The 13600-nt window shown below is 36.9% G+C and overlaps 1 protein-coding gene across 1 annotated transcript in view; it reads left to right on the forward strand.

Moving 5' to 3' along the window:
• The window catches only part of LOC109835885 (NAC domain-containing protein 45-like), a 5668-nt gene continuing 3861 nt past the window's right edge, over positions 11794-13600 (forward strand). The window contains exon 1 of the mRNA XM_020403866.1: positions 11794-12153. Within this exon, the coding sequence (XP_020259455.1) occupies positions 11997-12153 (157 nt within the window). The 5' untranslated portion in view covers positions 11794-11996. The remainder of the gene's footprint in view (positions 12154-13600) is intronic.

Consider the following 13600-nt stretch of genomic DNA (forward strand, 5'->3'; position numbering starts at 1 on the left):
ATTATATTTGCTAATGAACTCGAACACTAAATATTATTTGTTTAGTGTTAAATGAAGATTCATTAGATTAAATATGACCGAATATATAGTTAGTCAAATAATAACGAACCATTTGTTAATTATTTGGTTCGTTTCCACCCCTAACAGATACATTGAAAGATGCTATATGAACTAATTAATTATTTTTCAATAGGTTATCATTTGGAGATATATAACATGAACATTTCAGTCCAGCAGGTTAAGTTCGAGTAGGTTAGTTAATTCGGTACATGCTATCACACGGGATAAGTAAAATGATTAGTTAATTCGGTACATGCTGTCACACGGCATAAGTATAATAATCAAAATATTACTTTTTTCATGTTAGTGATCATGACTTCGACTTCCTGGAATGGAGCAATTTGTTGAAGGAGCACATCAGAAGCTCACGGATGATCTTAACAAATGAAACAAAATGCTCGAAGACACATATAATTAACAACTAAATTTAGCTCTCTCTCACACACACAAACACACACGCACATACATATGCATTAAAAGACAAGGATGGAACACCAAATATGCGAGGCTCCAGCCACTGCGCTCCTATATATATAGAACTTATTTTCTGGCCTATGTAGATTTACTGAAGTATTAGAAGTAAGAAGTAGATTAAAGAAATAACTTGGAACTATAAATTAAGTAGGAAGTATTGGAAGTAATATTTTTTTAAATTTGTTTCACACGTTAGAAATAGTACTTTTACCACTTTATTCGCTATTTATGTTTGGATAACAATTAAAAATATTGTTAGAAAGTAGGTAATATATGATGTAAACCATTGTCAGATCCCCTTCCTTTTTATTATAGTATTTTAACAAATACTATAACACTCTTACAAATAGTAAGACATTGTCTTAGAAAAATTGACAGGTTATGCTCAGATTTCTTATGGGGTAATAAAATTCATCTTGTCTCATGGAGCATTGTATGTCAGAGCAAAAAGAAGGGAGGGCTGGGAATCTTTTCAGCTAGAGAATAGAACTATGCAACTGCAGTTAAGATCTTATGGATGATTCATCATAAAAAAGACCTCCTTTGGATTAAATGGATCCATGAGAACTACTTACAAGCTTCAGATATCTGGCAAGTTCAATCCAAGGTAAGCGATTCATGGATGTGGAAACAAATCCTCAGAGTGAGGGATTTGATGCTAGCTAGGTTTGGAAATATTGTAAATTTCCAAAACACTGTAGGTGCATGCTGCACGGGTGAAAAAAATTCAAATCTCAGCAATTTATAATGCTATTACTCTACCAATGCCCTCAGTTCCTTAGTCTGACACAGTTTGGAGGGGGCTTCACTATCCAAAGCACTCGGTTGTTCTTTGGCTAGCTTGTCTGTCCAGGCTGTTAACTCAGGACAGACTTGCCGCATGAGAATTTTAAATTTAAACAAATGCGTTTTGTGTCCAAATCCGCAATTGGAAACTTGTAATCACCTATTCTTTGAATGTCAATTTTCAGCTGATATATGGAACATGATGATGAATTGGATGAGATTTTCTTAGAGATCTTGCAACTAGAACCTACTTATTAATTGGTACTCTTTTAATCTCAAAAGAGGTGGCTTTAAGCAACAATTGAAGAGAATGTCTCTCTCTGTTACAGTTTACATGATTTGGCAAGGGAGGAGCATGAGAATTTTTCAAAAAAAGGTACGGGTTCTTGAGTTGCTGTTTAAGGCAGTGAAGATTCTGATATACTCAAGGATTTTGAATAATGATGATATATCTGTCCATATGAGAGAATCCCTGGAGAAGATGTAATTAGTTTTGTATGAATTTGTAAATAGTTACAGAGTGATCATCAGGATTCTAATGCTTTGATGTTCATCACTGTTGGGACAAACCCGGGGCCCAATAGAGCAGGGTCGCAACAATAGTAGAGCAAAAGTAGAGATAAAATGTTGGACACACAGATTTACGTGGTTCGGCACTTGATTGCCTACGTCCACGGGCAAGGATAGAAGAATTCACTATGAGGAGAAAACTCTGGAGTTACAATCTCTCTTTCTAAGAAGATACTCTCTCTATTTTTTCTCTCTCACTCTTCTTATATAAGAAGTTGTTTCTGAGATAAAATTTCCTTAAGGATTTGGAGCCCTATTTATAGTTTTTAGAAAAACACTATGCACAATAAAATATTAATATTTTACTATACCTGTGGGGTCCGCTCTTTTGTTTTCTTCTCAAATTTTCAACATATGTGGCTGTGCACTTTTGGTGGGTTTGGAATATTAGGCACCTGACAATCTCTCACTTGAAGATTTGATTGAGCATCAATCATATCTTCACACCATTCTTTCTATCTTGCCATCTTCATGTTGCTTACGTCTCCATCAGACCACAAGAGGATTGACACCAAGTAAATTTATCGGTATGGACTGCTTTTGTCAAAAAATCTGTTAGGTTGTCATTGGTGTGAATTTTCTGCATATCCACTGTTCCTTCTTCCACTTTCTCACGAACGAAGTGATACTGAACTCGAATGTGCTTGGTCTTTGAATGAAAGGCTGGATTTCTTGCCAAATGCAAAGCACTCTGACTGTCACAAAATAAAGATATCTTCTTTTGTTCATAGCCGAGTTCCTCCAGCACCATCTTCAACCACATCGCTTCTTTACTAGCTTGTGTAGCTGCTACATACTCTGCTTCTGTTGTTGAAGTAGCCACAACTGACTGCAGTTTTGAAACCCAGCTTACAGCTCCGCCAGCAAGTGCAAACACATAGCCTGTGGTGGATTTGCTATTATCACGATCACCTGCATAATCAGAATCAACATATCCACTGACAATAAAATCAGATCCCCATAACATAATGCAATATTTGAGGTTCCTTGAATGTATCTTAGAACCCTCTTTACATCATTCCAATGCTCTTTACCAGGATTCGCCATGTATCTACTAACCACTCCCACTGCTTGTGCAATGTCTGGTCTTATACAAATCATCACGAACATTAAGCTTCCCACTGCTGATGCATACGGTACTCGAGACATCTCCATCCTCTCTTCTTCACTGCTAGGACTCATACTGGAGGATAACTTGAAATTAACAGAAAGTGGGGTAGAAATTAACTTACAATCTTGCATGTTAAAACGTCACAAGATTTTCTTCAAATAGTTCTTCTGAGAAAGCCAAATCTTCTTATTAATTATGTCTCGGTAAATTTGCATCCCTAGAATCTTGTTTGCAGATCCTAAATCCTTCATTTCAAATTCCCTAGCCAACTGAGCCTTTAATTCTTGGATACAATCTTTGTTGGGGCCTGCAACCAACATGTCGTCAACATACAACAATAAGATAATAAAGTTATTTTCACCAAACCTCTTGAAATATGCACAAGGGTCTGAATTAAGTCCGTTGTATCTAAGGCTCATGATGAATGAATCAAATCTCTTATACCAACACCTCGGCGCCTGCTTTAGACCGTACAGAGATTTGTTCAATCTGCAAACCAAGTTCTCTTTTTCTTTTTCTTCAAAACCTTCTGGTTGGAGCATGTAAATTTCTTCTTCAAGATCTCCATGAAGAAATGCTGTTTTCACATCTAGCTGCTCTAGATGTAAGTCAAATATAGCGCTCATGGCCAGGACTATTCGGACTGTTGTTAGTCGAACTACAGGAGAAAATATTTCATTAAAATCAATACCTTCTTTCTGAGCATATCCTTTTACCACCAATCTAGCACGATACCGCTCCACTTGATCATCGCCATTTCGCTTGATCTTGTAGACCCATTTGTTTCCAATGGTCTTTCTTCCTTGTGGCAGTGACACAAGTTCCCAAGTCTTGTTCTTATGGAGAGCTTCAATTTCTTCCTGCATTGCTGCCATCCACAAAGATGCATCTGTGCCATTTATAGCTTCATGAAAAGTTGATGGCTCTCCATCTTCTGTTAGAAGACAGTATGCAACATTACTCTCCGTAATATACTCCGAGTGCCAAGTCGGTGGTCTTCTCTCACGAGTTGACCTTCGAACTTCTGGAGCCTCGGCCTCGACTGGTTCTTGTACATCATGCTCCGGTGTCGCTTCAGAAGAATTCGGATTATCTTCTACCTGAACAGCTGCAGTCTCTGAGTCCTTCCTCGAACTGCTTTCTTTCTCTTCACTTTGTAGTTGGTTCTCTACAAAAATAACATCTCTGCTGATGATAACCTTGTGGGCAGTGGGATCCCACAGGCGATACCCCTTTACTCCATCAGCATACCCCAAGAATATGCATTTTCTGGATTTTGAATCCAGCTTTGTAATTTCTTGGGCATTGTACATTACGTATACTGGACATCCAAATATATGGAGGTTGGAATAATCAACTGGCTTGCTAGTCCACATCTCCATCGGCGTCTTCAATTGTATTATAGTTGATGGAGATCGATTTATCACATAACAAGCAGTTTTTACTGCTTCTGCCCAAAAGACTTTTTTCAGATTTGCAGTAGCCAACATAGCTCTTGTTCTTTCCAGCAGAGTTCTGTTCATCCGCTCCGCCACTCCATTTTGTTGAGGAGTATAAGCCGTACTGAATTGTCTTTTGATGCCTTCATGCTTGCAGAATGCTAGGAATTCACCGTCTGTGTATTCTCCTCCATTATCTGACCTTAAGCACTTGATCTTCTTCTCAGATTCAAGCTCGACCCGCGCTTTGTAGGCTTTAAAGACTGAGAACACATCCGCCTTCTTCTTGATAGGATACACCCAACATCTCCTGGAGTAATCATCAATAAAGGACACAAAGTATTTTGCTCCTCCTAAGGATGTAACTGGTGCTTGCCATACATCAGAATGAACCAGTTCCAGAATAGCCTTGCTTCTAGAACTCGATGTGTTGAACTTCAGTCGATGCTGCTTGCTTGTAACACAATACTCGCAAAATGGAAGAGCTACCGAATTAAGTCCAGGAAGCAGTTTCTGATCGGAGAGAACCTTCAAGCCTCGTTCTGACATGTGGCCTAGCTTGCGATGCCACATCATGGTTTGTTTTTCTCCACGGCTGGTTGATGCCACACATGAATCAGCTTCCTGCAGAGTCTCTCCTTTGAGCATGTACAGATTTGCAGCTATCTTTTCTCCTTTTATCACCACAAGCGCCCCTCTAACAATCTTCATGACTCCATTTTCTATATGAGTCTTGCACCCGAGCTCATCTAATTGTCCCAAAGATAATAGATTCTTCTTCAAGCCCTTCACATGTCGCACATCTTGAATGGTGCGTATTATACCATCAAACATTTTGATTTTGATAGTACCAATACCACAAATCTCTAAGGCATGATCATTCCCCATGAATACAGATCCTCCTGAGATAGGTTCATATTTGTGAAACCAATCTCTCCGAGAGGTCATGTGCCAAGAGGCTGCTGAATCTAGAAGCCAGACATCAGCAAACTTCTTTCTGCCTTCATCAACAGTGGTTGCTCCACTGAATAGAATTTCACCATCCTCTGACGTGCTGACAATGCATCCTTGAGATGTTGATGGCTCTGAAGACTTTTTATCTCCACTCTTCTTGTTGTGCCAACACTCCGATTTGACGTGCCCTCTTTTGCTACAGTTGTAGCATTTGACATTCTTCTTTCTTCTTGATTTGGATCTACCATGGGTATGACTCCCACTGGAGCCACGTTTCGTTGATCTTCCTCTCGTCACCGACAAGGCCTCCGCTTGCTGCGAACTTGTCTGCCTGTCTTCCTTGTTCTTGCGCCGATTTTCTTCCTCCAGAACAGCGGCTGCAACATCGTCGAAGACTAGATTGTCCGTGAGGACGTTGTTCGTCAGGTTGATGGTGAGTTGATCATACGAGTCAGGTAGACTCTAAAGTAGAAGTTCTGCACGTTCATTCGCACCAACTGTATATCCCAACGTTGTGAGTTGGGAGAACAGTGTGTTTAGGGTGTTGATGTGGTCGGTCATCGATGTAGATTCCGCCATCCTCAGAGTGTAAAGTCTTCTTTTTAAGAAGATTTTATTGTGCATGGATTTCGCCTCATATAGTTTTGTTAGAGTATCCCAGATCTCCTTTGCTGTCTTCTTCTCCTCTATGCTTGAAAGCACCCCGTCTGCTAATGCCAGATGGAGATTTGCAATAGCATTTTCGTCCATCTCGTTCCACTTCTTATCATCTGTGATGTCGTCCGGCCTTGCACCGATGACCGCCAGGCAATTATCTTTTCTCAAGATAGCCTTTATCTTCAACTTCCACAATAAGAAATTACTCCCGTCGAATTTTTCGATCTTGAACTTCGCCGCCATTGCTTCTACCACGAACAGTAAATTCTTACTATTTCATGTAAATAGTACTGTATTTATGAACAGTAACCGTATCCGTGAATAGTGCCGTACTTGTGAATAATACCGTATTTGTGAATAGTACCATCCTCGTGAATAGTACCTGTCACCTCCAAAGGGTAAGTGATAACCTAACTTATTTTCTGATGTGGAGGATCCACCTTTGGTGGCAGCCACAGAGCATACGATAAGTAGATATATACAAGTACTCTAAGTTGGCTCTGATACCACTTGTTGGGACAAACCCGGGGCCCAATAGAGCAGGGTCGCAGCAATAGTAGAGCAAAAGTAGAGATAAAATGTTGGACACACAGATTTACGTGGTTCGGCACTTGATTGCCTACGTCCACGGGCAAGGATAGAAGAATTCACTATGAGGAGAAAACTCTGGAGTTACAATCTCTCTTTCTAAGAAGATACTCTCTCTATTTTTTCTCTCTCTCTTCTTATATAAGAAGTTGTTTCTGAGATAAAATTTCCTTAAGGATTTGGAGCCCTATTTATAGTTTTTAGAAAAACACTATGCACAATAAAATATTAATATTTTACTGTAGCTGTGGGGTCCGCTCTTTTGTTTTTTTTCCTTTTTAACATTGGCTGCTGGGTGGGTTGGTGCTTGGCTTCATTAGGCGCCTGACAATCACAATGTACATATTGAGAAATGAATAAAGCTCTTTTTCATTGACAAAAAAATAGTAAGACATTTTAGATTGAATTATGATAGTTCATACTGTAACACATTATATGCATTAACATGATTTTTTTCTTTATAGGTAATTAGCTTGGATGTTTCAGAGTATGAACAAGTACTTTAGAGGGTTCAAAAATAAATCAGGGTAATAAACGGGGTTAAAATATAAACTTTTGATATAAATATGATTCTTTATATTTAGCAGGTGATGTGCATAAACTGGCCCATGTCAACACTAGAACTGGGAAGATCACGACCACTCCAACTGGATCATTGACTTTATGGTATCCCCTCTCTTCGTATGGACCTCACGCAATTCATCCACTTCTAAAGCACTTTAAAGCTTGGAGGTGCTAATATTTTTGGAAAGTGAAGGTGGCAAGTAGTTGTGAAATCAGCAATTAAGTAAGTAGAGGAAATAATATTACCGACAAAGAAAAGATATTTTTTCAAAGTAGCAAAAGTAAGCTTCACCTCTACTTCATATATAGTTACTTATTTCATGCAAACAAACATATTCGGATCCCCTTCACTTTCAAAAAAGTAATGGAGGTATCACTACATTATCACAATTATTGATTCGATCTCTAATGTATGTGTTAGGAAAGTTGTATCTTGGTTATATATGATTTGTCTTGTACCAAAATTACTCCTCCTTATATCTATACTAGGAGAGATACACATGCATTGCACATGGTTATTTGTTCGGTTTATTTTTTTAGTATAACTTGGTTGTAAAAGTGTTTCTTTTAAATCTCAACTTGATGATGTAATATTATATGTGAACTTTCTTAATATTTACATTTATGTACCTTCAGCTTTCATTTTATGTGTCCTTGTGATCATAAGCAATGTAAACTACATATTATTAGAAAAGATTATTCGCTCATATAGCAATCAATTTCTTCAATGCCTCCAAACTAATAATAACAAATGACAAAAATTCTTATGAAGTAAAAAAAGGAAAAAAATTCTTCTGTCGTAATCCCTAATGACTGTAAAATAAAAAGACCTATCATCATTTAAGAAAATCTCTCCATAAGTTTGCAAAGATAACCACATTGAACTATTAGGTTACTCAATTCTTATTATTTTAAAATTAATTCATCAAATCATTGAAATAGCTATTACATCCACAATTCTTAAGTTATTTTGATATCAGCTTCTCCAATCAAGAGTAAAAAAAGCAATTAGATGAAAATTAGTCTCTCAAATTATACCATTGATTTGAATGACTAATTTCAAATAACTTAAGACACTAGTAGAAAACATGGCATTGGCGACGGGAAATCTGTCACCAATACCCCAAAATTCGTCACCAATACATATTGGTGCCAGAAATGGATCCGTCGTCCATGAGCATTGACGACGGATTTCCCTGTCGCCAATACTTATTGGCGATGGACGACTATTGGTGACAGATTTCTTTGGCGACGGGTGGTTCCCATCGCCAATAAATATTGGCGACGGGGAAATTCATCGCCAATGCTTATTGGCGACAGATTTATTAGCGATAAATCCATTTCCGTCACCAATATGTATTGGTGACAGATTTTGGGGCATTGGTGACGGATTTTCCCGTCGCCAATGCCCTATTTTCTACTAGTATCTTAAGTGACCTAATAATAATTTTAATGCTTTGACAGACTAATTTCAAAATATGTAAGGTTTAAGGGACAACTACAAAAAATACTTTAATTAATTAATTTTTATTGATAATTAATCAATTCCATAATTTGGTATCAATCAATTGGTTAATATTTACACACGCAATGCATATTATGTTTACAATGCTAATGTGCTCTAAGCTTCTTTCTACTCTTTAGTTGTTTACTAATTATAATTAGATTAATTTTTTATTAATTGGTTTTGAATGGAGGGAGCTTTAATTCGGGAGTTTAAACTTCTTTATACTCTTTAGTTGTCAACCAATTCTAATTAGATCAATTTTTATTGATTAATTTTGAATAGAAAGAGCTTTAATTCAGGAGTTTAATTTTAATTTAATAGCTTTAGTTGATAACCAATTATAATTTGGATAAGAATGTCAATATTAAAAATGATTAGGGGTAAAATTAACCAATGAAAGTTTTTCAAGAACTCCCACTTTTAAAGGGAGTATATGATGTTGATGTATAGAGCTATTCAATAATATATTAATATTATTTCAATCTCTAATTAACATGGTATCAGAGCCATTTGAAATTCTCTCATTACTCCTTAAATCTCAGCCGCTTTATTTCTTTTTAATCTAAGCTATCCAATTCCAATCCAACTCCAAAACCAACTCTCCCTAACTTAGCTGCCGCCTTTTTCATGAGCTTCACAGTTTTCAACATCACCTATATCAGGCTCCTTTTCATTTGATCAACTTTTATAGTTAGCCACTCTACTTGCACAAAATATCGATCTTTGTGGAGTATCTTGAAATTTTGATTTTGTTGCCCTGTCTACAAACTCTGGAGGGTCTACATCTTGAATATTTGACTCAGGTGCCACTTACCATATGACTGCCACTTACCACATATATATATCAAAAAAGCTATTTGTCTCGCGCGTGATGCATCACGCAAGAGAGGACGAGGGTCAGAGGGACCCACGTGAAGTGGGTCCCACTGACCCTCCTCCTCTCTTGCGTGATGCATCACGCGCGAGACAAATAGCAAGGTTCTATATATATATACACGTTGCTAATGGTGAACCTCTTGAAGCCATGCAATATGGTAACATCACTTTCACTTCTAAACCATCAAGTAGTCTTACTTTATCCTTTGTTTCTGTATTCCTAAGCTCACCATTCAATTACTATCTATTGGAAAAATTACTGATTGTGGCTGTACAGTATCATTTACATCTAAATAAAGTTGTAAAAAATTAAAACTAAAGATTGTAACAGTGTGAACATCAGGTTGTTATAACTGATGGTTTGATGTTCTTTACAAATGTACAGATTGGAAAATGAAATAAAGTTCTTTTTCATTGACCAAAAAAAAAAAAAATCATTTACATCTATTTCATGTATTGCTCAGGATAACACTAGCCAAAAGATTGGGATGAAACGTAGGATCAACGAGTTTGTGTTAGTTAGAGTATCTACACCTCCTTCCATCTCCCACTTTAGTAGTTAGTTTTTCAATTGCTTCAAATGTGTGGAATTGTCGGTTAAGTCATTTATCTAGTTTTAGGTCAAAAACTTAATCTGAGTTTGGTGTGTTAGGACATTTTCAATTTTCTAGTTCAAATAATTATGTCAATTGCCGTTATGCAAAATAAACTGCAGTGCCTTTTAGTTCTAGTGAACACAAAGCTTCACCCATTTTTTGATTTGATACATTCTAATATTTGAGGTCCTGCTCCTATTTCATCTGTATTTGGTCTCACATATTATATGTACTTTGTTGATAATTTTTCTAGATACACTTGGGTTTATCATATGCGTAATTGATCAATAATGCATGTATGGACAAGATTTTTCAACTTGGAGTAATCTCTTTCTTTACAAGCCTAATCTAATACTGGATGGGTAGATGGTCTTGATACTTGTCATTCCACCACAAGCTTCTGTATTTTTTTGGGCTCCTCTATTATTTCTTGGCATAGCAAGTAACATGATGTACTCTCTCCTTCAGGGACCAAGACAGAATATAGAGCTTTGGCTGATACTGTCTCAGAACTTAAGTGGCTACGCCATCTTTTGAGTGATATGGGTGTTTCTATGGTGACACCTATTCCTTTGTACTGTGATAATAAGAGCTCCATTGCTATTGCCACTAACTCTATATACCATGAACGAAGAAATCACATTGAAGTCGACTATCATCTTGTTCGTCAGGAATATATTACCAAGCATATTATTCTTCCTTATATACCCTCTAAGAATCATATATCTGATTTATTCATGAAAGCTCAGGCTGCTGCTCGGTTTCGCTAGTTTTTATCCAAACTCTTGTCATTCGATATCAATCTTTTCCTAATCTATGAGTAACAATATGGTCATTATTTGTATCTAAGTGCAAATTAGAAAAAAAGTGCAATTCATGGTGTGTGTGTGTGGGTGGGGGTGGGGGTGGGGGTATGTTGAACCTTAAATTTAGTCATCACCATCAATTAGAGAATTAATAATTATGATCAAGAGTAGTGATATCCCACTACTTTTTTGCAATAAAGTAGATCCAAATCCCAAACAAACTGGCCTTAGTTAGTTGGACGTCGTTGAAATGGAGCGACTGGCGCTAATAAGAGGAGGATAAAACTTATAATTAACCATGGGAGGAGCTTGAAGTCGGTACACAAGTTTTGGTTGGAATGATTAACTTAACCAAGGAGATAAATCTCAACAAATTATTTAATATGAGAATGAGTATACAGCTAAAGTACGTACATGTGTGAACACGACCGCTAATCGTCAATGCCGCCAAACTTCTGCAGAAGCTGGGCCCCATCCCTTTACAGACCGAGCTGACTAGACATCAGCTGGTAGGCCCCTTCAGCAGCCGTCCTCCTCCAATAAAATTCCGCCACCTCAGAACTCATGAGATACCTACCTTCAACAACAGAAGAAAATAGCAGAAGCTTCGGACATTTGTAGCTAGCCATAAAGAAAGAGACAAGAGAGCTTCATGAGAACGTCGGGCCCTCAAACATCAAATAACTCTTATTAGCACACTATTAAAGCTATAAAGAATATAGCCCTTTTCCCAACTTCCCCTCGATCTCCCTCCCTCCCTCTCTCCTTTGCCCAACCTCCTCTTCTCGGTACTCTCTCTCTCTCTCTCTCTCTCTCTCTCTCTCTCTCTCATGTGCATATATGTGCAAGGATTTAACAAGAAAGTTTGTTGTCTCAGGGCTCTTGTACAATACCTGGGAGGTTGTAACCTTAATTCTTGAGGCTGGCCGTCTTCAATATTGTTTTTGTGATCGATATATTGAAGGCCTGCACCTTGTTCGTTCTACTCTTGTTTTTCATTAGGAGAAAATGGAACCCGTGACTTTGCCTCCTGGTTTCCGATTTCATCCTACCGATGAGGAGCTCGTCACCTACTATCTCGAACGAAAAATCAACAGGCGAAAAATTGAGCTTGAAATCATCCCTGAAGTTGATCTATACAAATGCGAGCCCTGGGATTTACCAGGTATATATCTATCTAATTAATTTCTTTTATTGTCTTATAATGGTTAGTTTACTTAATCTATATATATATATTAAGTACGTAATCGAAAATTGTTAGTTAAATTTATATGATCTAATTTAAGTATTCGTTACAATATTGCTTGTAAGCAATTAATGGTGAAGTATATCAGAGTTTGTTAGTTTGCTAAGGGAAGCAAGACATCAGAATATACACAATTAAGCCATGCATACATGAGCTGGAAATTGAATAAGGCATGTATTCAGATGCACATTCAAATGCACTTAATCCATTCTCTTCAATTACAATCAATATATAAGGCATGCACACTCATTACTTTTAATGAAAATCTTGGTTCATTGATATTAGAATTTGATGAATTTCTCCGTCCTCTCTTCAAAAATTTCTTTGCTTCAATTACTATACTACCATTTAATTAATAAAGTCATGCATGTAATTCAACAACTTGGAAAAAGATTACCATATAGTACTTAATTTTTTAGCAAAATAAGGTTGCAGGTAATTAATCTCGTCAAAAAATTGAAATATCCATTCTCGCAATAGATGGAAAAAGAAAGCTTCTTCTGTATGAAATGAAAAAAAAATGAGGGAGAAAAATCAAATTGCAAAAGTAAATCTGGATTTCAATAACGGAAAGGTTATCTTATCTTCTTGACAAATATTATAAAGGTATTTAAGCTTTTGCCACGAATTGCAAGATTATAAGATTATATCTTAATTATACGATGATTCTAATGTTTTAATTTTACTGCCTTTAAATTGTCTACAGTTTTTTTAATTAATTATACAATACTGCATGTTATTCCTTTCTACGTACACTGGGAAATCTAGCACGAAGTGCAAGAGAAATAAAAATCTCTAGTGTAGATTAAGTAGCAGATCGAAACTCAAGCAGTGGCGGATCTACAACCTATTTAGTGGTGGTTCAAAATAAACGTTAATTTTTTTTAGAACAAAAACAAAGAAAAAGAAGAGACAAAACATATATAAAAGAGAATGGTTAGGCTTAGCTTCATAATAAAAATGATGATTAGAATAATTGAAGAAGTTGAGAATTATGATTTCAAGGATAAAAAGAAAGAAAAAGAAGGAGAAAATAAATGGGAAGCAAAAATTGAAGGATAAAAAATAGATAACATTGCTTCTTAAAAGAAATTGCAGTTTGCCAAGGGATTGAACCCAAGACCTCCAGCATAACCGAGTGCAAACATCTAGCCTATACACTCCCGCTGGGACAAAGGCTTCGTTGTTTCATTGTGTGAGATACCGAGTGCAAACATCTAGCCTATACACTCCCGCTGGGACAAAGGCTTCGTTGTTTCATTGTGTGAGATATATAATATATAACCACATTTGCAAATCTGAGGTGGTTCAAGTGAACCACTTTGAACCAACATGGATCCGCCACTGAACTCAAGTCAAAGAAAGT

The sequence above is a fragment of the Asparagus officinalis genome, chromosome 4, assembly GCF_001876935.1.
Source record: "Asparagus officinalis chromosome 4, Aspof.V1, whole genome shotgun sequence".
Taxonomy (NCBI): Eukaryota; Viridiplantae; Streptophyta; class Magnoliopsida; order Asparagales; family Asparagaceae; genus Asparagus; species Asparagus officinalis.